General features: G+C 41.0%; 1 protein-coding gene across 5 annotated transcripts in view; it reads left to right on the plus strand.

Moving 5' to 3' along the window:
* The window catches only part of ASB3 (ankyrin repeat and SOCS box containing 3), a 118,351-nt gene that overhangs the window by 81,987 nt on the left and 12,475 nt on the right, over positions 1-23,889 (plus strand). For 4 of the 5 annotated variants that reach the window (XM_056568020.1, XM_056568024.1, XM_056568022.1 and 1 more), the window contains exons 6-9: positions 1,117-1,294; positions 2,824-3,021; positions 15,403-15,645; positions 16,266-16,319. In XM_056568020.1, the coding sequence (XP_056423995.1) occupies positions 1,117-1,294; positions 2,824-3,021; positions 15,403-15,645; positions 16,266-16,319 (673 nt within the window). The remainder of the gene's footprint in view (positions 1-1,116; positions 1,295-2,823; positions 3,022-15,402; positions 15,646-16,265; positions 16,320-23,889) is intronic. The other variant, XM_056568021.1, reaches the window with a different exon arrangement.

A 23,889-nucleotide genomic window follows, 5' to 3' on the forward strand; every position in this document is an offset into this window, starting at 1 on the left:
ACAAAATACCCCTTTAAGTCATGCAGATTCTTTACATGTCTTTTTTTATGTCTAGCTTTTGTAATTGGCTCATTCTGCTTACTGCTGCTTACTCATTCTGACATCCACTGCTCAGAAGAGGGCGTGTCTCAGGCAAACACTGAGCTCGCCCCCACTCACCATGCATTCATTTCTTCCCTGAGTCTGCTGTGCTGTGCTTGGTCTCTTCATCCAATTACTGCAGGCTGCTCTCCCCTCCTCTCTGTTTTCATGCTGTAGTCTGATAGGAGAGGAGTGAGCACTGCTAGTCCTGCCTTCAGGACTTTGTCTCTGTCAGTGCTTCAGCTGGGACAAAGATGATGCTACAGCCGGACAGGAGTTCATTCTGGATGGTATGGGGACCCATAGGGGTCTTTATTGTAAGTCATGGTTTAAATTTTAAAAAATAGAATATTTTCTTATGAAGTAAATTAGAAAGGTTAATGTTTTGCCAATATGTACAATATATATAACAAATTTTTGATTCTGACAGTGCTCATGTAAGATTGTTCCCAACAGAGGCTATGTAGAATTTATAAGAGAAGGGGGTGCAAAACTTTTGCTTCAGGTCGCTTTCACTCATGCGTTATATAGATGTGTGTTTCTTCATGTATATTATGGCCCATCTGGGGTCTAGAGACCCAAACTGAAAATATCATGGTGATTTATGATGTTGTCAATCCTGGTCATTAGAGCCGCGGTCAAGCCAGAACTTTATTTCTCAGTATGGGCGCAAACAGACATCCGTATTGCCTACTTGGGAAATTGACCAAAGACTGTGTGTGTATGTTTATGCATGTAAATAAATTTCTAATTCTATAAATTTCTAAGATAAAAAAAAAAAAATTTACTGTCCCTTTAGGACGGTCTGTACGACACGTTGCGACATTAATTACTTGTTATTATGCTTGTCTATAGCATCTAACTGTTTTGCAGTTTAGTGAATAAAGCAAATCTGCTTTAAGTGAAAATAAAATTGATGTTGCCATATGCTAAGCATGGCGGCTTCATTAAAACGGCAATATTTGTTCATCAAGCTAATTTTTTCGCCAAAAGATTTCCAAATGCTTTTCTATTAAAAGCCGTATAATGTGTCAGGTGCCGATGTCAACTGCCAAGCCAAGGACAAGGCGACTCCATTATTCATCGCAGCTCAGGAAGGCCACGAGAAATGTGCAGAGCTGTTACTGTCTACGGGAGCCGATCCAAATCTTTACTGCAATGATGACGGCTGGCAATTGCCCATACACGCAGCTGCACAAATGGGCCGGAGCAAGTAAGTTGTCTAATATTTGGGTTTAATTAAAGAGTTTAGTAATCGCAGAAGGTAATTAGGAATTTTGATTGTCTCCTGTAAAATTGTAATTTCTACTACATTCCAACTAAACATCTTTTAATAGATCGGAATAATTTGGGGTGTAGTAACGGGTGCATGTGTTGTAAGACGCTAATAGGTATTTAATGATGGAAGGATTGGATTTTAATTTTTGGCAAGGAGATTTACAAAATGCACTTTAAGGTTGCACAGATGAGCTAATGAAAACTAGGGAAATGTAAACACCAGGCTAAATGAGAACCATCATTAGCACATCATGGCGGTATAACATAGTAAATATTTAATATCAATATTATCATGGTCTCTGTTTGAAAAAAATTCTTTAGGTTTATGTAGGTAATGGGAATCTTATGGAGTTGCTAAAGCAGACACAACACACAGCTAAAAGTGTACCTGCCAGTTAGACACAGAGACATATCAAAAGTTTTAATCGGTCAGGGCCTCATTACTGAGACCACTCGATCAGGAAAAAGAACAGGGCGAAGCACGCCCTTCAGCACTTTTCTCCCTGTCTTGTAGTGATCTTCGCCCAGCTCATTGCTGCAAGTTGAAAAAAGGAAGCACATCAATGCTTGCTTCTCCCCACTCGTTCTCAAAAGTGTTTTTTTTTTTTGTAATGACAGGGACACTGAGATACTGAAGGGGAGACAGGACAGCCATAGCACTCATCCTCCACCTTTAATGTACACTCAGTTTGGCTGGGTGTGCTTGTGTTCTCAATGGGGAGAATGGGTCAAACACCTCTGGTAGCAGATTACCACACCTAGGCTGCTCCACAGCTGTCACGCCCCCTTCCATAGTCATGAATAGGAGGGGCTTGGCGTGATGTCACAAACATGGAAGCCCCAAGCTGGCATTCAGAATGCCAGATTGCAGTCCTGGAGATGGCAGGTGGTCCCAGTGACTGGACCCCAATCCCCCCTGCGACCAGACATCTTATCTTGTGTCTAGGAGCAGAGTACTCCTTTTAAGAACAAAAAGATCAGGCAATGATATTCAACATGTCTGGTCCTTTTTTCCCCAACATCCTCTGTCAGGGAAAGGTGTCCAACCCATAAGATATTTTGTTTATGCCGCCAAAATTGGTTGATTCAGCCTTTGTTGTTCATATTCGTATGCACCGTAAGGCTTTGTTCACCTTTTACGTTGTTGTCTTTGAGCTGTGTCACATTGTTTGTCATTTTGATGGGAAAAATAGCTTGGCTTGCAGGACTATCCTGCGACTAGTATGTGAACAAAGCCCTAAACATAAACCATTGAACTTAGAAGAGCACCTCCACAGTTCTCCACTCTGTTCTTATGTCAGAAAGTAACAATTTGATTTTGCACAGCTGATTGCATCTGACCGCATGTATATAACGAATGCAGATGGCGGGAGTGCTGTTCAGGATGACATATGAAATTCACTATCTAATTGTTGGAATGTTTTTGCACTCTGTTATCTACGTTTATTGAAAATATCTTTTTAGGATTCTGGAAATGTTAATATTGGTCACAAGCCGTGTATGCAATACTGGGAAAGATCAAGTGAGTCCAGTGTATTCTGCAGTTTATGGAGGACACATACAGTGCTTGGATATGTTATTGTCTGGAGGCTTTAACCCAGAAGCTCAGGAGTGTCCACTCTTTGGATGTAAAAGCCCAATGTCTATGACTATTCAGAAAGGGTAAGTACTGTATATAGTATATGTAATATTTGTATAACTATTAATATATTTTGTCAAGTTTATAAGTTGCCATAAGTTTGTCATTAAAGGGGCATTTTTATCTGGACAGGATATGCTATACATATCATACAGATCTGAGTCCCCCCTCTGTGATGCACACGATTTTGAGATAGAGGGCTTTTTGTATTAATATGATTAGCTACAGGAGAGTGTTATAGGGGATATCCAGCCACATATTCTGGGTTCTTTGCCAATTCCTGGATTTTTCCAGAGGAACCCATGAGGAAAGTCTTTTTTCCAGAGGAACCCATGAGAAAAGGTAAATATAACGGAGGAGTTAAATAAATATGCCCACATAAAAAAACTGGCTTAGGCTGGGTTCCCATTACGTTTTCCCCCATATGGGAGCGCATACGGCAGGGGAGAGCTAAAAACTTGCACTTCCGTATGCCTTTCTATGCGCTCCTGCATGTAATTCATTTCAATGAGCCGACTGCAGTGAAACGTTCGGTCCGCTCATTTTTGCCCCGTATGCGCTTTTCCCCCGCACCTAAAACCGTGGTCGACCACGGTTTTAGGTCCAGTTGTAAAAACGCATACGGGGCAAAAATGAGCCAACCGGACCGAACTACAATGAATTACATGCGGGAGCGCATAGAAAGGCATACGGGAGCGCAAGTTTTTAGCTCTCCCCTGCCGTATGCGCTCCCGTATGGGGGAAAACGTAATGGGAACCCAGCCTTACATGACTTGTGCCACAATTTCTATGTGTATTAGACTTTTTTTTTAATCTCTCCCCATGAATTGTTGAGGCTTACTGGAAAGTGGGCATGACTTTGATGAAAGGGGCTTAAATGTGCCAAACTTTGGTGTACATTTTTGGTGTAAAACTAAGCCAGCTAATAGATGGTGCAAACGTAGATTGAAAATCAGATGCATCTCTAGATTGTCTAAACAGTTATAAATCTGGTGTATTTTTAGACTGTCTAGTCTACGCTTACACAGTCTAGAAGTTATTTCCCCCAATGTTTTGGAGGTATAAGCATTTTGTTTTATATGTTTATTGAAAAATGCCTGAAAATTTTGAGTGTAGTCCTAATAATATCAAACTTCTACAACCCAACTTCACTTTGCATTCTGTATGACAGAGCTGAACATAACCAAGTCATTGTGGTGGCTACAAAATCTGCTCTTTAGTCCATATTCACACAAAGCAATTTACGAAAGGCATCCGAAGGAAAAAATTTTGCTCTGAAATTCAGTTGCAGCAGAATTCAATTGCTTTCAATGGGATTCTGCTGCACCGTGCACTGCCGTGGAAATCCAAATTCTGTCCTTTGTCAAAAGATTTGACACGTCAATTCTTTCTGCGGAATCCACTTGAAAATGCATTGGCGTGTATGGAGGCGGCACATTTCCAATTGCCCCAAGCGCCAGTATTTTCTGCCGGTGCCTGCTATTTGCAAAATGTCCGTCTGTGTTTTCTTGGAGGATATTCCGCCATGTCAACATAGCCGTAGACTGAATCTTAATTCTATGGCCAGATGTTTCCAGTCGGTGCAGTCAGTGACTCCATCTCTCCCTGTAGAAGCTATCAGACTGCTCCTGCAGGACAGAGTCATAATAGAAATGTATAAGGTATAAGTAGGAGTAAGTGCAATGCACAAAAAAGAACCTTGCACTCACCACTTAAGAGACGACTTCAAGTTCCAACACTGGTCGGACTGGACAAGTCTACAGGAACAGCTTGGGGAGCTCAGAGACGACTGCCGGCGGTCGCCTCTGAACACCCCAAGGTGTTCCTGTAGCCTCATCTTGTCCGTCCAGTGATGGAACTTGAAGTCTTCTGTTAAGTGGTGAGTACGGGGTTCTTTGTTGTGCATTGCACTTACTCCTACTAATATGCTTCATTACCTATATTATTTCCCAGCACCTCCGGACTACGACCCCAGCTATCGCCACCCTACAGGACGTATACTGACCTATATCCTACAAGTATAAGCTATTTGGACATATAGCAGTGCCGCCTTAGTTCTTTTGTTGCACGTAGTCATAACAGAGCTGCTGGCATACATTGTTAGTTGTATGTTCCTCCTTCAGCAATTTAGTAGATGCACATAGGAGCCAGCAATAAGGCACTTCATGGAGGTCTGCCAGATGAGAAGAAGCGGAGGAAGGCCTTGCGTTGACTGCAGGAGGGGGGGTGGGGTAGACTGGGGGTTTATTGTAACCCCCAATGTTGGATGGGGGCTGGGGAAAGGGAAGTAGGCCATTTTATAATATTTTATGATGTTTAAAAAATACAGTCATAAGACCAAAGTCCTTTCTAAAATTGACCCTCTGCATCAAAGTTCTGGAACAATGTGCTCTTTAAAACGTAAACAAGAATGTATTATTTTCAAGGAAGACTATCATCAATACATTCTCTAGGTCTCAAAAGTGATAAATGATCTACCTAAATATTCCTCGGGGGAGCCTGGCTGTTGAGCAGGGTTGTAAAACATAATTGCATTCAAGTTCCTACTTTTTCCAATAGCGGTTATCAACTCTCCCTGTCTTTGGATCTTGACATAATGCTGTAATTGAATGAAGCCAATGCTCATTTGACACTCTTTCCCCCCCTTACTGCTGTCGCACCAGATTGTCTGTGGCTTGGCTAGAATTAGGAAGTTAGAATTTCTCATGTAAGCTACCAAGTCACATATTCTTCTTGCTTTCTTGCAGAAGGTTTTCACTTTTCATTTGATAGTGTGACAACATCTTGATGCGCTTCCTTTCTTTTCGCTGGTATAAATTGGGATAGCATCAGGGTATAGGCATGTTTGGAGGTTAGAGCAGAAATTGGTTTTGTCAGTTGGATTGAAGGTTTACAGATGTAGCTAAGCAATTTTTTTAAACTTTTTTTCTTTGTCTTGTTTGTCCATCATGATAGCCCAGTTGGGTTTTGTGCCATTGCCATGCGGTTTATTGCTCAGTGGCTAGCATTGTTGCTTGCATGGGAGTCGTCGGTTCAAAATTTACCACAGACTACATCTCATGTTTGCATTGGTTTCTTCTAGTACAGTTTTTCTCCAAATACATACTGTTAGATTCTCTATCCCTCAAAACTACTGACAGTCCTACACAGAGAGCAGTAAGTGTAATGATACCTTGTTTTACTGTCATGCAACATGAATAACCAATACAACTTAGTTTAATGTTCAAACCTGCACTATAGCAAGTGCCCAGGAGAGATAGGCCTTTGTGTTAGGTACCCAGAACTCTGTATATTGAGTGCTTCACTAACTCCTCCTCTCAGCTATGAATAACAGCTCTAGTGTTTAATCAGGAGACTGCTAGAGCTGTCCGTCATAGTTAAAGGGGTATTCCAGGAAAAACTTTTTTTTATATATCAACTGGCTACAGAAAGTTAAACAGATTTGTAAATTACTTTTATTAAAAAATCTTAATCCTTCCAATAATTATGAGCTGTTGAAGTTGAGTTGTCCTTTTCTGTCTGGCAACAGTGCTCTCTGCTGATATCTCTGCTTGTCTCGGGAACTGCACAGTGTAGAAGAGGTGTGCTATGGGGATTTGCTTCTACTCTGGACAGTTCCCGAGACAGGTGTCATCAGAGAGCACTTGGACAGAAAAGAACAACTCGACTTCAGCAGCTCATAAGTACTCAAAGGATTAAGATTTTTTAATAGAAGTAATTTACAAATCTGTTTAACTTTCTGGAGCCAGTTGATATATAAAAAATATTTTTATCCTGGAAAACACATTTAAGAGGAGGAGCCAAGGAAGCTGTCAATACAAAAAGCTCTGGGCGCCTTACAAGAAGAACCCATCCCCTGGGCACTTTCCATAGTGGTGACAGGACATTAAACAAAAGTTTTTTTCCTGGTCATGTAGGTTTCATAATAAAAGCCATCATTACATTCCCCTCTCTGTCCACTGTACTGTCAGCAGTTTTGAGTTCTTATAGTGGTATTTCAGCCACTAAAAACGTATTCCCTATGCACAGGATTGGGATGAATGTCTGATTACGGAGTGAGCGCATGACCTCAGGGACGCCCTAGGATCTCAAGATTGGGGAACAGAATCTTCCAACTGAGTGGAGCAGGAGATACCACTTCTAAGATGGCCCTATAGAGAATGAATGGAACTCCATTCACCGTTGACAGTTGGGTTCCTATTCTCATGATCCATAACTTTTATGGCTCCAAAAAATACTCAAAATGTACACTTTGTATGAAATATTGGTAGCATGGTGGCTCAGTGTTTTCCTACAGTACTGGAGTGTTGGGTTCAAATCCCATCAAGGACCACATCTGCAAGCAGTTTGCATGTTCTCCCTGTGTTTGCATGAGTTTCCTCCCACACTCAAAAAAAACAAAAAAAAAACATACTGATAGGGGAATTTTGAAATTAGGTTGTGAGCCCCAATGGGTAAAGGGACCGATTTGAGTGACAACAAGCTTTTTGCAGCGCTGCATAATTAGTTGGCCCTATTTAAATTAAGTAATTATTATTATAGCTTCAAACTACTGACAGATTCCCTTAAACTGACTTCCTGTGAAACAGTCTCAGGACACCCCTGTGTAATAAGTTGACGCCATATAAAAGGAACTGGAAATAATGGATAAACCATGGGTTGCACAATTTGACAAACCCAGCTTTGCTACATCTTGACTTCTTGTACGAAGAGTGCATTAAGTTATCTTATTCTATTCTCCACATTTAGAAAAAAAATTGTCAAAAACGTTTATATCGAGTACATCCCTGCTTTGCCTAAAAAAAAAAAAAGTGCACTTTTAAAAGCAAGCACAGAAGCGAGATCACCCTCTCTAATGAAAGCATTTGCATTATAGCTAACCTATTATAGTTAATGTTTCTCTGGTCAGACTGTGGATGATTTGAAATTGCTCGAGGCAGGAACTCATCCAAGTCCTTGGTTGCACATGTGAACACGTACGCCTGGGTAATAGCCAGCGTATTCTCTGGCAGGTCCCTCATAAATTATGCATGAGGTTTGCAATGAAGCACTGCTTAAGGTTTATTGTATAGCATTTTACAGTGTATCAACCGGAGCATGTCTTCCAAAATCCCTGTACATCATTAGCGTGTGTTGTTTGGTCTACAGCAAATGACTTAATAAAAATAGATAAGTAGGCTAACCCCATTGTTATTGTTGTTGTTGTCTTTTGTGCTTTTTAATAGTGGGTCAGCATGCTGCTTAAATAAAGATTATTTAAATGTTTATTTTGTGATGTTAATTTGTGGTTTAGTTCTAGAGTTCCTGAACTGTCAAAATCATCACTAAATCTTTTTTTACAGTTCTTATTTAATAAAAAGACAGGGTATTGATAACCCATATTGAAGCCGTTTTTTTTCTCCGAATGGTTTTAAGCCGGAGAAATCAAATTAGTTCAGGTCTCATTTGTTCCACACTTGTCGCCGAGTATCATTGTTCTTGTTTGTTTTTTCGCCATTAGGTATGATTGCTGAAATCTATCGACTGCTAGTGGCCAGTTTTCTCAGCTGAGTTTTGTTATTTAGGGCAGAGCAGAGTGTGAACTGAATAACAAACACTATAGTCAGTCTCCGAAGTTAGAATTTATTGTGGTTCTACGTGAGTTCCTAGAGACAGCTTTTAACTCTAATCCATTGCTAGTGACTAATTTTTCTAGAGTAAATTTTAATGGCTTGTTGTAACTTTTAATGTAGTTTTGGGGGCTAGAATTACGGTCATGTCTTTCTTCTAATGGATTTGTAGGTTATTTAAATAGACATGAAACTTCAAAAAATCATTCAGGGCTAGGACTGGCTTGCTGATGGATTAGTGGATTTTCCAGAATTTTTTTTTTAACATAAAAAAAATGATGAAAAATACATAATTTAACCCTTGAAAGTTCTTTTTTTTGTGGTCCTGGATTTGAGTCTTGCTAAGGGCAACATCTGCATGGAGTTTTCCCTGTGTATGCATGACTCCTCGCACACACCAAAAACATACTGGTTATTTTGGTTATTTAGGGTGCACGATATGTCTATATACAGCACTACAAAATATAGTGGTGAAATATAAATAATATATAACAGCCTGTACTGGGGTACTACTAGAAAAAATGCAGTAGTACTATAATCATGCTGACTCTCAGATTGAAATCCAAGAGGAAGGGCAAAAAACTTTTCTCAGTTATAGTTCAGACATAGTACATAGCTGAACTACAATACTGAAACAGCATTGATCTGCAGTACTGGAACAACAGAACAAAGTTTCAATACCAGAGCAGCAGCTGGGGTTTGTAGCTCAGGACATTTAGGTAGAAGGGGAATGCATATAACAGATCACTGTGTACAGCAAACACATGGCTGGGCAAAGCTAGGACCAGCAAGAGTCTATGCAGCAGAGAGACAGCTGTCACGCCCCCTCCCATAGACTTGCATTGAGGGGCAGGGTGTGATGTCACAGGGGGCGGAGTCGTGATGTCACAATCTTCCGTCCCGGTGGTCGAGATGGACTCAGCCTGAGGACCTCCAGCGGTTCCGGAAGCCGCTACAGGTGGGGGCTGCATGGTAGATCCAGGGAGTCCCCAGCAGCGGGACCCCGGTGATCTGACATCTTATCCCCTATCCTTTGGATAGTGGATAAGATGTCTAGGGGCAGAGTACCCCTTTAAGATCAGTACAATAAAACTAAAACAAGTATTTGTGGAATTGCTAAAAACGTATTATAAATATGAACTTTAAAGTGTCCCTGTCATTTAAATAACACGTTTGACATGTCCTAAAGACAGGTCAAAGGTTCTGATCAGTTAGGGTCTCAATGCTGAGACCCCCATGATTGTTAGTAGAAATGAGCGAATCGAAGCTGATGAATCCAAATTCATTACAAATTTCATGGAAAATACGATTTGCAACGACTGGGAATATCGCCTCGTTTCTACCGTGCAAATCTCTTCATTAAACTCCATTTAGTGCGGTCCAGGCTCCAGAGCATCTAAAATGGAGGATCCACACGTGAGGACATGGAGCAAGGAACTCTGGGAAGGCAAAGCGTGGAGGTGGGATGACGCTAAAGGATGCAGTCTATCAGCAGCCAGTCACCCCTGTGTATTTTCTTCTCAAAAAATTACTCAAAACCACAATCATGGGTAAGACTGCCGACCTGACTGCTGTCCAGAAGGCCATCATTGACACCCTCAAGCAAGAGGGTAAGACACAGAAAGAAATTTCTGAACAAATAGGCAGTTCCCAGAGTGCTGTATCAATGCACCTCAATGGGAAGTCTGTGGGAAGGAAAAAATGTGGCAGAAAACGCTCCACAACGAGAAGAGGTGACCGGACCCTGAGGAAGATTGTGGAGAAGGACCGATTCCAGACCGTGGGGGACCTGCGGAAGCAGTGGACTGAGTCTGGAGTAGAAACATCCAGAGCCACCGTGCACAGGCGTGTGCAGGAAATGGGCTACAGATGCCGCATTCCCCAGGTCAAGCCACTTTTGAACCAGAAACAGCGGCTGAAGCGCCTGACCTGGGCTACAGAGAAGCAGTACTGGACTGTTGCTCAGTGGTCCAAAGTACTTTTTTCGGATGAAAGCTAATTTTGTATGTCATTCGGAAATCAAGGTGCCAGACTCTGGAGGAAGACTGGGGAGAAGAAAATGTCAAAATGCCTGAAGTCCAGTGTTTAGTACCCACAGTCAGTGATGGTCTGGGGTGCCATGTCAGCTGCTGGTGTTGGTCCACTGTGTTTTATCAAGGGCAGGGTCAATGCAGCTAGCTATCAGGAGATTTTGGAGCACTTCATGCTTCCATCTGCTGAAAAGCTTAATGGAGATGAAGATTTAATTTTTCAGCACGACCTGGCACCTGCTCACAGTGCCAAAACCACTGGTAAATGGTTTACTGACCATGGTATTACTGTGCTCAATTGGCCTGCCAACTCTCCTGACCTGAACCCCATAGAGAATCTGTGGGATATTGTGAAGAGAAAGTTGAGAGATGCAAGACCCAACACTCTGGGTGAGCTTAAGGCCGCTATCGAAGCATCCCGGCCCTCCATAACATCTCAGCAGTGCCACAGGCTGATTGCCTCCATGCCACACCGCATTGAAGCAGTAATTTCTGCAAAATTATTCCCGACCAAGTATTGAGTGCATAACTGAACATAATTATTTGAAGGTTGACTTTTTTTTGTATTAAAAACACTTTTCTTCCATTGGTTGGATGAAATATGTTAATTTTTTGAGATAGGAATTTTGGGTTTTCATGAGCCGTATGCCAAAATCATCAGTATTAAAACAATAAAAGACCTGAAATATTTCAGTTGGTCTGCAATGAATCTAAAATATATGAAAGTTTAATTTTTATCATTACATTATGGAAAATAATGAACTTTATCACAATATGCACATTTTTTTTAGAAGAACCTGTATATAATCGGCAGCCATATTCCGGCTACTCACTTCATTCATTACACTGCAGAGAGATAGGATGGACAGCCTGTGTGTGTGTCACAGAGAAAAGCTTTTTCCAGCCAGGGTTCAGGGTCCTGAAGCAGCCACTGATGAGGAACCTGAGGAGGACATCAGTGACGTGCAGACAGTTGTTAATGATGATGAAGCCGATCGCAATTGGGAGATGGGTGCAGACGGGGCTTCAGTATCATCAGGAGAAGAGGGTTGCAGGTTGCCCATTAGGCAGCAGCTGAGACAGCAAGGTGGTAGCATGGTTGGCAGTCAGCATGGTAGCAGAAGTGGAAATTCTGGAGCCAAACGTGCCCGGGGGAGACCACCTGCTGCGCGGCTGCCTATCTTCCCAGGAGGTAGTGGAACAGGGGTTCCTGGAGACAGCGGCAGTAGCAGTCAATTAGTGCGGACTGTTGGTGGGAAAATTAGCTACTCGGCGGTGTGGCAGTTCAGCCACCTCCAGGCTGTGCCATTCAGCCACTATATGTTCTACTCATGCTGCCGCCAACTCCAGGCTGTGCAATTCAACCACTATATGGTCTCTTTATCTGCCGCCAACTCCAGGCTGTGCAATTCAACCACTATATGGTCTCTTTATCTGCCGCCAACTCCAGGCTGTGCCATTCAGCCACTATATGGTCTCCTCATATGCTGCCAACTCCAGGCTGTGTTATTCAGCCACTTTATGGTATACTGATGCTGCCGGGCCTTGGACATTACCCACAAATTTTCATGGTAGCACTAGCTACCATAAATCTTCCATTTAAATTTTAAAGTTCATCTTTAAATCTTATGGATTGTGAGGCCCTATGGTCTCCTCATGCTGCCGTGAGCTGCAGGCTGTGTCATTCAGCCACTAAATGGTTTACTGATGCTGCTGGGCCTGGGACACTACCTACAAAGTTTTATGGTAGAATTAGTTACCATAAATCTTCAATTTAAATTTTTAAATTCATCTTTAAATCTTAAAGATATGGTCTCCTCTTGCTGCCGCCAATTCCAGGCTGTGTCATTCTGCCAGGTTATGGTCTCCTCATGCTGCAACCTGCTGCAACTGCAACCTCTAGGCTCTGTCATTGTGCCACCATGTGACTCCTTGTTAGTTTGGGTTTTGTGGTCATACAGTATTAGTTCAAAGTAAACTCCGGGATATTAAACTTGTGAATCTAATATCAATCTTAAATTAAAAAAAATGTATGTAATCTTTTCAAGACTGAGGCCCTATGGTTGTTGCCGTTATATTACCTGTGGAATTATCACAAGAATGCAATGAATCAGCTTGAAACGATAACAATGAACCTTAACGGTCAGGGGGGTGCTGAGAGGCAGGGGCTGGAACAGTTGGTATCTAGCATGGCCATGGACTGCCAGCTCGAATTTAAGATACAAGTGCAAGCTTTTTCACTACAGCCACTTCTAGCTTTATGCGCCCACTTATCCAATGGCACAGAAGCTGAATGTGCTCCTGTTGCTGGTACTGCAGTCCCTCCCTTTTCAAGTGGACACTCAGACTATGGGGGTGAGAGGCAGGGGCTGGAATAGGCGATAGCTCTCCTCGCGGCAGACATCCAGCTTGATGCTCACCAGAATGGGTAATCAAAAAAAATTAAATAAATTCAAATTAAATTAAATAAAAATTACATAAAAATCTGCCACATACAGATGCGCTGCGGCAGTGATTCTAATAGCGATGCCTGTAATCTGCAGGTCAGGAATAACAGTATTATTTCACTAACACAGCACACTCCCTATGCGTGTTGGAACAAAGCAAAGTGTTCTACACCCCTATTGAGGCTCTCTGTAGGCTAGACATAGCTGTTTTTAATACAGATTCGCTGTGAATAAATTTGGACCGAACCAAATTTTTCCGGAAAATTTGGCAAAACGGACTAATCGAATTTTTCTAAAGTTCGCTCGTCTAATTGTTAGATACAGCTGGGAGAAGCATGTGGCTGTGTGCTTTTATTTCTCCAACTTGCTGCTCTAAAACGTTTTACATTTCTGTAGGACATGGTAGAAAAAGGAGAACAGTCCAACATCCCATTTAATGCATCTTTGGGTGTAGGGTATGTGGCATATGTGGTGCTCTGCGGTTGTGGCCATTATAATAAATGCAAGCCTATCTAGCCTCTTTATAAGCAGTATGCAGAGCATTTCAGATCTGTGAGAATGGGGAAAGGCAGTCCCAGACTCCTAGAACAGGTGCGTACATTTCACTTAGGAGACACTTTCAGTTTGCAATTTATAGAGTTAAAATGCATTGGTAAAATGGATTTGGGAAAGGATCATCACAGTTGAACAAAAAAGACTGAGCTGATGCTAAAATTTAAATGATTGGGCCAGAATCAGGTCTGAAGGAGCTTTAAGAGTTAAATTTGATAATATAAAAAGAGTTTGGTACCTTTTATTGCTGTATATATTGTACATTATAAAGGTCATTTATCCATATTGATTTTGTTTTTAAATCTTTAGTCTTATTTTTTGGTGTTTGTCTATGTACTATAATCTGATTAAAGTTGTTACTGTTTAAGGGGTGGGACTTTGCAGAAGGTCATAGGAAGTGTGCTGTGTGGGGTCAGCCATCATTCCTGTCAGCTGTGATCCTGACCATTTGACCTGAATAAATTCCTGTTACCGTTCCTTTTCCTTAGTGTAGATTGCCACAGTTTATTTGTTCATTTACTTCTGGAGGATATTGGATTGCTCTGTGGACCACTTTGTATTCTATACCCTGCTGAGCACTGCTGTATAAGGAGAGTCTGTTGCAGTATGTATGTGTTAACACAGAAGATAAAGCACCAACAGCATAAATACAATTAAGACAATCTTTATTCAATAAACATAGTTACGTAAGAATGTTTGAGAATAATAGGTCATAAAGGATCAGTTGCATATATAAGTGAAGACAGGAATCTGTACTGCATGAAGAGAAAACAGGGCAGCAAGGCATACATACTAAATCAAATCTCTGCAAGAAACAGCTCTAGAGGGGATCTAGAGAATAAAGATAACAGTCCTGTACAGTGCTGACACAATCATCGCATACCCCAACGTACGTTTCGCTTCCTTTCTGCTTCATCAAGGGGTGTGACATTTATGTATAGAGCGTTGCAAAAGATATGAGGAATGCATAGTTCTGGTGTTTTCTTAGTCTGTTGAAAAGAGTAATGATAGTAGGCAGAGGCCTAATGGGGCAGGAGGATAGAAAAAAAAAAGTCACCTTGGGCACTCACTGATTTTTTAAGTAAAGAAACTTATTTTCTCCATATAGCACTTTGGTTCTGTTGGGATTTTTCTGACTTAGATAATCTCAGACACTATGTTCTAGGCCAGTGTTTCACAATCAAAGTGTCTCCAGCTCTTGCAAACCTACAGCTCCCTGCATGCCCGGACAGCCTTTGGCTGTCCGGGCATGCTGGAAGTTGTAGTTTTGTAACAGCTTGAGGCACCCTAGTTGGGAAACATAGAAGTGTCTGTGTTGTGTCAGAAACTGGTGATTTTCACCTCCATCAATGTAATCTTCTAACATGATGTATTATTGTTAGGTTCATGATTCTAAGGCTATGTTTACACAGGAGAATGTCCACATGGACACTCCCCTCCTGACAGCGGATCACTGGCAGAATATGGTGGCGCTAGGACTGCTCAAAATGCGCCATCTCATAGAGAGCAATGCATTTCCGTGCGGACTCCATAGTTGCGATTTCTGTAGCAGATGTTTCCACCATGTGCACTGTGTGGCAGATTTCAATGGGATTTTGCTGCTGCGGAATCTCCGTGTGAAGTTCTAATGTGGAGCTCGGCACGGATATTCCATAAGGTGAACATACCCTAAGTGTCCGATAATATAGAAGCAATGATTATTAACCTATTAATATCCAATAATCAAAGGTTTCATCAGGTGCTGAACTGCTTCTGTCTTGTTTTAGGCACTCGGTAATGGCTCCAATTCTCCTCAAATATGGATTCCAGCTGTCGAGCTGTTATTTACAGAGCTGTTTGGAATACAACAATTTTCCTTTATTTCGCTACTTTCTAAGTCACGATTGCCCTCTGCCTTCTGGGGATGAACTTGATGCATTTAAACGGTCATCTAAAAGCCATTACAAAGAATGGCTGCCCTATTTGCTCCTGGCCGGACTTGATCCCAGACCTTTGCTGGATGCTGCATGGTGAGAGTTGTTACATTTTGGTCTTTATGTCACTTTTATACACAGTAGATTACTTTCCTGTCATTTCGGTTCACAGCGATTGCCTTTTGATATTAGGTTTACAGAATATGCATGCGGTTTATGAATAGGAAATAAAGATTTGACATTTGTAGGTAAATTAAATACATATATATTCTCTATACTGACATGCATACTCATTCAGGAGGCTCTCTGGAAAATATCTGTTCAAGAGCGGACATGGAAACTAATCATACATATATCTATATATTTGGAAAAAAAAAAGTATACTTACAGTGGTGGGAGTCTACCTACTGGGGACCTATAATTGGGGGAGGCAGGTCTGGGGGATTACTACTTTCTGGGGATCTATATGCTGGGGAAAATACTTACTTAGGGGACACCTAAATATTAGGAAAGACATATTGGTAGCACCTACCTATTGGAAGAAACTACATACTGAGGGGACCTTTCTACTTACTGGAGCAACCTACCAACTTATTGAGGAGACCTTTCTATCCCTCACTCCACCCACAACTATTTTACTGTTTGGGGCTCTATAAATGGGGGGAAGGTAAGCAGTGTGCTGGAAAAGTGTGAAGTCAAAGATTTCTGTCTGGCAGGTTTACAGTGGATGTGTTGTGGTTGAAACAAATCATTCTGGGCCACATGAAAAGGTAAAGTGACCAACCCCGATAAGAGAAGATGTCATCCATGAGTCAGTGGATATAACTGCACTGTAATCACTTATACGGTCTTTGAAATGTGTAAAGCTGGAATCTACCACTGTACTGGCTATTGGTCTGTGTATAGTCTTTTTTTTAATATTTGCTAACAGAATGGTGATAATATGTAGTCATGGTGTGATGCCCCACCCTTCAGAAAATCCTACTTACGCTCCTGAGTCACTGAGAGGTAGAAAATGGAACTGTTCCTTAATGACCTGAAGGAATTATCTTCCTTTTCATTAATAATACCTCAAACAGTATAAGCTGCCACATTACTTATTAACAAGGCTACCTGACCTTGGGCAGGAGAAACCTTATCAGAGTTGTACGGATCCACATTTAATATTGCAGCGGACAACAATTAATTAGTGAATTTGCATAGGACACATTCTGGGTAATTGCCTGATGATTGTCTGACCGCACATTATCACTGTAGTAATGAGCCTGAGAAACATGAGGCCAAATAATATAGACTAGGAAAGGAAGGGCTTTTGGTGGGCAGTCTAAAATACTATTGTATGTTATTCCAAGTAGTGTAACTTTAATGGTGCAACCATCCATAGCAAAGAGGATTCTCATCAGTCTGCTGGTGTTTTTATTAAATTTGATAAGTGTGGTGATAGCTTAAAGGAGATCTATCATGCAACAAAACATATCCTGTATTTAAAGGTTAGGGGATAAGATTTTAATTGCGGGGGATCCGACCCCCCCCTCGTGAACTCGTACATGGGACCCCCTCTCTCCGTGGGAAGGGGGTGTTCCGTTCCTTGCATTAAGCGGTGGTAAGTGCGGCCAACATGTTGGGGGTCCTAAAACGTATCTCCCCTATCCTATGTTTTTCTTCATGATACTTCTCCTATAACGATATTATTCCAAGATTAAAACCTACCGATCAAAAGAACAGAAGCCTGTTGTCACTTGCGAAGCCTGTTGTGAATGCGATAGCAGTGCGCATGCTTGACCGCTGTGCCGTTCACTTCCGAATAGCTGTACTTGGCTATTGTTAGATGTCTTTTAGAGTACAAATAGAGCAAGCACTGCACCATTCACCCAGGGCTAAGGGACCCCTATTTTTGTGATTAGTAGAGCAGGGTGGGTGGGTGTTCTCTCATCAATCCTGTCGTACTTAATATTGGTGATATTTTATTTATTTTTATCTTTTTTTTTTACATTTTTGATTGTACTGTCAAATTGTATTTATAACAGTAGGGCACTGCCAGTCCCACTTTTGCACGACCCTTCTCTCCATTGCCATCTTTCATTGGTACAGAGTCACAAGGTCCCCATACAGATTAGCTTGTTGTATTATTTCACTAAAATCAGTGTATTTGGTCAGCCAAAGTAAATGAACTTTACAGTATATAACAGCTGCTAGAATAGGAGTTCCCTGAGGATATATTCACACATGATAAATTTTATACAATACTCATAAGAGTTGTTTTGTTGGCAAATGTGTGGACTTCTGCAAGCCCCTTTTAGATGAATAGGGCTCTCACAGAAATCTCTGCAACAGTGCTGCTGCATGTAAATTTGGCCCAATACATTTGTATTTAAAATACAATCTGATCTTGGGAGTCTTTGTTTTCTTGTGTTTTGCCCTTAGGATCGGTGTACAATTATACGTGTGTGTGTATATATATATATATATATATATATATAAAAATAGAGGCTGGCCACACTTTTTCACACATTTTAAGGGCAGGTGCTCAAACAGTGGGATTCTTTTCCACTTATCCTAGTTGGCCGGGTTCGATTTTAAAGGATCTGGTGCTTGAGCATTGTCGTTGCTTGTGCCCATTAGTTAAGGTGTTCTGACCTTGGTTCTGTTTTCTTATGTATTGACCCATGCCCATTTCCTGGTTACCATCTCTGCCTAATCCATCCTGTACCATGTCTCTTCTGTTGCCAACTTGGATTGTTGACCCTGAAGTTGTGCCTTCTGCCTCTATCTTCTTGCTTAATACTGACTAAGCCTGTCCTGTATTTGACCCAGACTTCTGACTGTGTGTACTTGCCTGACTCGTTGTGCCACCACTGGTATCATATGGTCCGCTGGGCCAGTTGGTACCCATTAGCAGCAGAAGTCCAGATTTAGCATCCTGGAGTGGGATAAAGGGTGCAGACCTGTGGATACTTAGACTCTGCTCCAAGCCTTGGCCCAAAGCCAAACCGGTTCGATAGCACAGCAGATGCACACCCCTTGCTTATTTCAATATCTGATGGCTATGTGATGTTATAACATATGATTTTAGCTTAAAACAGTGGCAGGCAAAGGTTTTTTGTTAGTTTTTTTTTCCAGCAAATAATTTTTTTGCCGCAATAATTCATTATTTTATTTTATTTCTTTTATTTATTTATATAGCGCCTACAGATTCCGCAGCGCTTACAATTATGGGGTACAAACAGACAAGTATCAGACATAATATTACACAATAGCTATTCAAACAAGAGGTGTGGGGATATGTTGAGGATATGTTGAGGCCAATTAGAGAATGTTATAGGCCTGTCTGAAGAGATGTGTTTTTAGGCCACGTTTGAAACTATGGATGTTGTTGTTGAGTCTGAGGGATTGAGGGATAGCATTCCAGAGAACCGGTGCAGACGGGAGTGAGAAGTTCGGATTATAGAAGATGTTAGTGTGAGATCATTAGCAGATCGGAGAGAACGTGTAGGATGGTAGACAGAGATGAGAGAGGAGATGTAGGAAGGTGCAGCATTGTAGAGAGAGCTTTGTGGGTGAGACTGAGGATTTTGTACTGTATTCTGGACTGAATTGGTAACCAGTGTAGTGACTGGCACAGGGAGGAGGCGTCGGTGTAGCGGCTGGAGAGGAAGATGAGTCTGGCTGTGGCATTAAGGATGGACTGGAGAGGAGAGAGTTTGGAGAAAGGAAGGCCTATTAGTAAAGAGTTACAGGCGGGGCGGGAGGGAATCAAAGCAATAATGAGAGATTTAGCAGTTTCAGTAGTGAGAAATGGGCGGATTCTGGAAATGTTTTTGAGATGCAGGTGACAAGAACGTGAAAGAGACTGAATATGGGGAGTGAAAGACAGATCAGAGTCAAGTATAACTCCAAGACAGCGAGCCTGCTGCCCGGGAGTTATGGTAGTACCACATACCGAGATGGAAATGTCAGGGTTAGGTACAGTATCAGTTGATGGAGAAAAACCAGTTCTGTTTTTATTCATTCCAAAGTTTAACCTGGAGTCTGACTAACAATAGCATAGAGTAATAAACCTTTTAGCAGTGTAATATTTTAGGCTTCCGCGATTTATAAATGCAGCTCAACAATAAAAATAACACCTCATCAACTAGCAGTAGACATGGCATTTACTTTTGATTGTTCTCATTATTTTCAAGCGTGACAAAATATACACACAGAAAAATTAGAGATTGAAGTTCGAAAGATTTACTCGGTGAAATAATTGCCTGTCACAATATAGTCTGCAAATTGGATACTCTGAAAAGGCTTAAGACAGGCGTGATATATAAAATACTTGCAAGTCAGCCAAAGCGGGTGAAAAAAAAAAACTCACGCCAAATTAAAAGTGTTTCCAATGAAATTAGAAGTGTTTACTAATTAAACTTGCTGCGGTGTTGTCGTTCGGCTGTGATACTATATTGCTTTGGAAAGCTATCACTCATGATTTATATGAGAGTTAAATATCTGGTGTTTACAGCAGTTTTCTCTACGGTATAATTGAAGGACACATCTACTAACCATGAGTTTTACTGAGTGACACACTATTACTCACCGAAATCACATGGTACATTGCATGTGTCTGTTTTGACAGCAGCATCTAAACATTTAAAATAGCCAACAACAGAGATCACGCCATGTCTGGTGGCCCTCAGCTATCGGGTATGGATTGGGCCACTCTATAGTCCCGAGCTATACAACCTTTACAGCCCCATGATGATAATGCACATCATTGGTCATTAAGGGGTTAAGATGTGACACAGCTAATCATTGGAACGTCAAAAGATACAGGGTCTTGGACCTAAGCAGTGTCCAGTTATATGTCCACCCAGTCCACTTATGGTCACTGAAGCGTAATAAATTTATATGCATTTTAAACTAGTTGTTAATAAATAAATAAAATATATATGTATATTTAAGTGCGGTATACTCCACTATACTATATAAGTAAAATAAAGCTATACCCATGTGTACCAGCCTGGCTCAAAGAAGACTCTACTTAGGCCTCCATGAAGTGAATGGTGGGCTATGAATACATTGCCCCAAGAACTTTTTGGAGCATAAAAAACACAGCCCAATGTGAAAGGTTGTTTTTTAAATTTTTTTTTTTTTAACTGATTTGATCCACATACAAAATTTATATATATTTTTTTAAATCTGTTTCTACCTTCTGATTGTAATAGAATAAAATTTTTAGTACATTATAATGAGAGCAGTCATCTTTCCTGGGCTTTTTTTAACCCCTTTATGACAACAATTTCTCTTTTTTGCATCCACATTTTTTCCTCCTCGCCTTTTAAAATCCATAACTTTTTTCTTTCTTTCATTTACAGGGCCATATAAGGCTTCTTTTATGAGAGACCAGTTGTACTTTATAAATACATCACTCATTTTACCACAAAAAATGCACCTTTTACATAATACTTCTTATTTATTTTTTTGCGCCATACATTTTATGGTAAAATAAAAGGTGTCATTATAAAGTACAATTGGTCAAGCAAAAAACAAGCTCTCATCTGTAGATGGAAAAAATAACAAGGAAAGCAATTAGACTACTAAAACAAGAAGTTAGTGGGGAAACATTAAAGAATTATAAGGAGAAAGATAAAATCTGTAAAAAAAAGAAATAAAACTAGCAAAAATTACAGCAGAGAGAAGAATTACCATAGAAAGTAAAAAGAACCCCAAAATATTCTTCACTTACATAAATAATAAGAAATTTAAAGCTGAAAATGTTGGCCCCTTAAGAATTGATATGGGAGTAATGGTGGAGGAGGATGAGGAAAAGGCCAATCTACTAAATGAATTCTTCTTTACTGTATTTACAAATGAAAATCCAATGTCCAATAACAGGAGAGGGAATAAAGTAAAAGAAAAGGTGAGGTGCCGCCTTAGTAACATTAAAACACACAAATCACCGGGCCCAGATTGCATCCATCCCAGGTTTTTGCAAGAATTAAATACTTTGCTAGACAGACCCCTATTCCTTATATTTAAAGATTCTATAGTGACAGGGATTGTTCCACAGGACTGGCGCTCAGCAAATGTGGTACCAATATTCAAAAAGGGATCCTGGGAACTATAGGCATGTAAGTTGAAAGGGGTACTCCAGTGCAAAACATTTATCCCCTAATGAAAGGATCAGGGATAAGATGTAAGATCGCAGGGAACCCACCGCTGGGGCCTCTCGCGATCTCCGGGCCGACAGCATCGACATCTGGAACACGGGAGAATGGAGTGTCCGTGTTTGAGAAGTAACGCCACGCCGCCTCCATTCATGTCTATGGGAGGGGCGTGACTGCTAGTACATAGCCATCATGCCTCCTCCTATAGACCGGAATGGAGAGGGCACGACGGCTGTAGTCGCCAGTCGTCCGGCACGGAATTCGCTCCGTGCATGGATGACCGGGTGCCGCATTGGCAATCACAGGGGGGGCCCCAGTGGCAGAATCCCCGCAATCTAACATCTTATCCCCTATCTTTTTGATAGGGGATAAGATTTTTTGCGCCGGAGTACCCCTTTAACATCTGTAGTGGGTAAGATTTTTGAGGGTTTTCTGAGAGATGCTATTCTGGAATATCTTAATCAAAATAACCTTCTGACACAGCACCAACACGGGTTTATGCGGGATCAGTCCTGTCAGACTAATCTGATTCTGCTTCTATTGGAAAGGTCAGTTATAGATTGGATCGGGGTGAAGCTGTGGATGTTATATATCTGGACTTTTCTAAGGTGTTTGATACTGTGCCACACAAAAAGGTTAGTACATAAAATGAGGATGCTGGGACTTGGGGAGGACATATATAAATGAGTTGGCAACTGGCTCAGTGACAGGAAGCAAAGGGTGAGTATCAATGGAACTTACTCTGGTTGGGTGACAGTTACAAGTGGGTACCACAGGGGTCAGTACTGGTTCCAATTCCTTATAATATGTTTATTAATGACCTTTTAGAGGGATTACAAAAGTAGAATTTCTATATTTGCAGATGACACCAAACTGGGTAGGGTGATTACCACAGAGGATGATAACATAATATTACAGAGGGATCTGGGGAAGCTGGAGGCTTGGGCACAGACATGGCAAATGTAGTTTAATGTGGATAAATGTAAGGTTATGCACTTGGGCCGTAAAAACAAAATGTACAATTATGTGCTAAATAATAAGAAACTAGGTCAAATGTTTACCGAAAAAGACTTGAGAGTACTGGTGGACAGTAAACTCGACTTTAGCAATCAGTGCCAGGCAGCGGCTGCCAAGGCTAACAAAGTCATGGGATGTATCAAAGGCATAGTGAGAGGTATAGAGGGTCGGGACAAGGACATCGTTTTGCCGCTGTATAAATTACTAGTCAGGCTACATATGGAGTATTGTGTCCAATTTTGGGCACCTGTATATAAGAAGGACATGGCTGAACTGGAGAGGGTGCAGGGGAGGGCGACAAAGATAATTGATGGTATGGGAGGATGACAGGACCAAGACAGGTTATCAAGGTTGGGGTTAATTAGTCTAGAGAAAAGACGTCTTGGGGATGATCTGATTACAATGTACAAATATATGAATGGACAGTACAGAGATCTTTCTAGTGATCTTTTTATACCTAGGCCAGTAACCATGACAAGGGGGCATCCTCTACGTCTAGAGGAAAGAAGGTTTTACCATCATCACAGACATTCTTTACTTTGAGAGCAGTGAAACTATGGAACTATCTGCTGCATGATGTTGTGAGGTTTGACTCAATAAACAGGTTCGAAGGGGGGGGGTGGCTGGATGTTTTTCTAGAGAGTAACAATATTACAGGTTATGGATAGTAGATTTATGTGGATAGAACATTGGTCCAGGGATTTATTCTGATCGCCATATTGGGGTCGGGAAGGAAATTTTCATCTCATGGGGTAATTGGCATCAGCATCATGTTTTTTTTTTTTTTTGCCTTCCTCTGGATCAACACAGAAGGATTTTAGGTTGAACTCGATGAACTCTTGTCTTTTTTTTTCCACCTTACAAACTATGTTACTATGTTACTAATCTACATGACCTAGTGAGTAACACATATAAGCATTATTTTTTTTTCTCTGATATGACAGGTACACTTTAAAAATATGTTTTACATAAATACTTGATTTAAACAATAGGTAATTTTCAGATGGCACATTCCCTTTAGGGGCGCATGGATTGTTACTTTAGTCACATCACAGTTTAGTTGGCTTTAGGATTCTGTTTAATTGTTCTTTCTTTTTCTCATTAGTTGCAGCAATGCTGTGGTTTCTCAGTGTTATGTATTTTATTGAAGAAACACAAAAGAAATTAGTGCATGTAG

The sequence above is a fragment of the Hyla sarda genome, chromosome 3 (genome assembly GCF_029499605.1).
Source record: "Hyla sarda isolate aHylSar1 chromosome 3, aHylSar1.hap1, whole genome shotgun sequence".
Classification (NCBI taxonomy): domain Eukaryota; kingdom Metazoa; phylum Chordata; class Amphibia; order Anura; family Hylidae; genus Hyla; species Hyla sarda.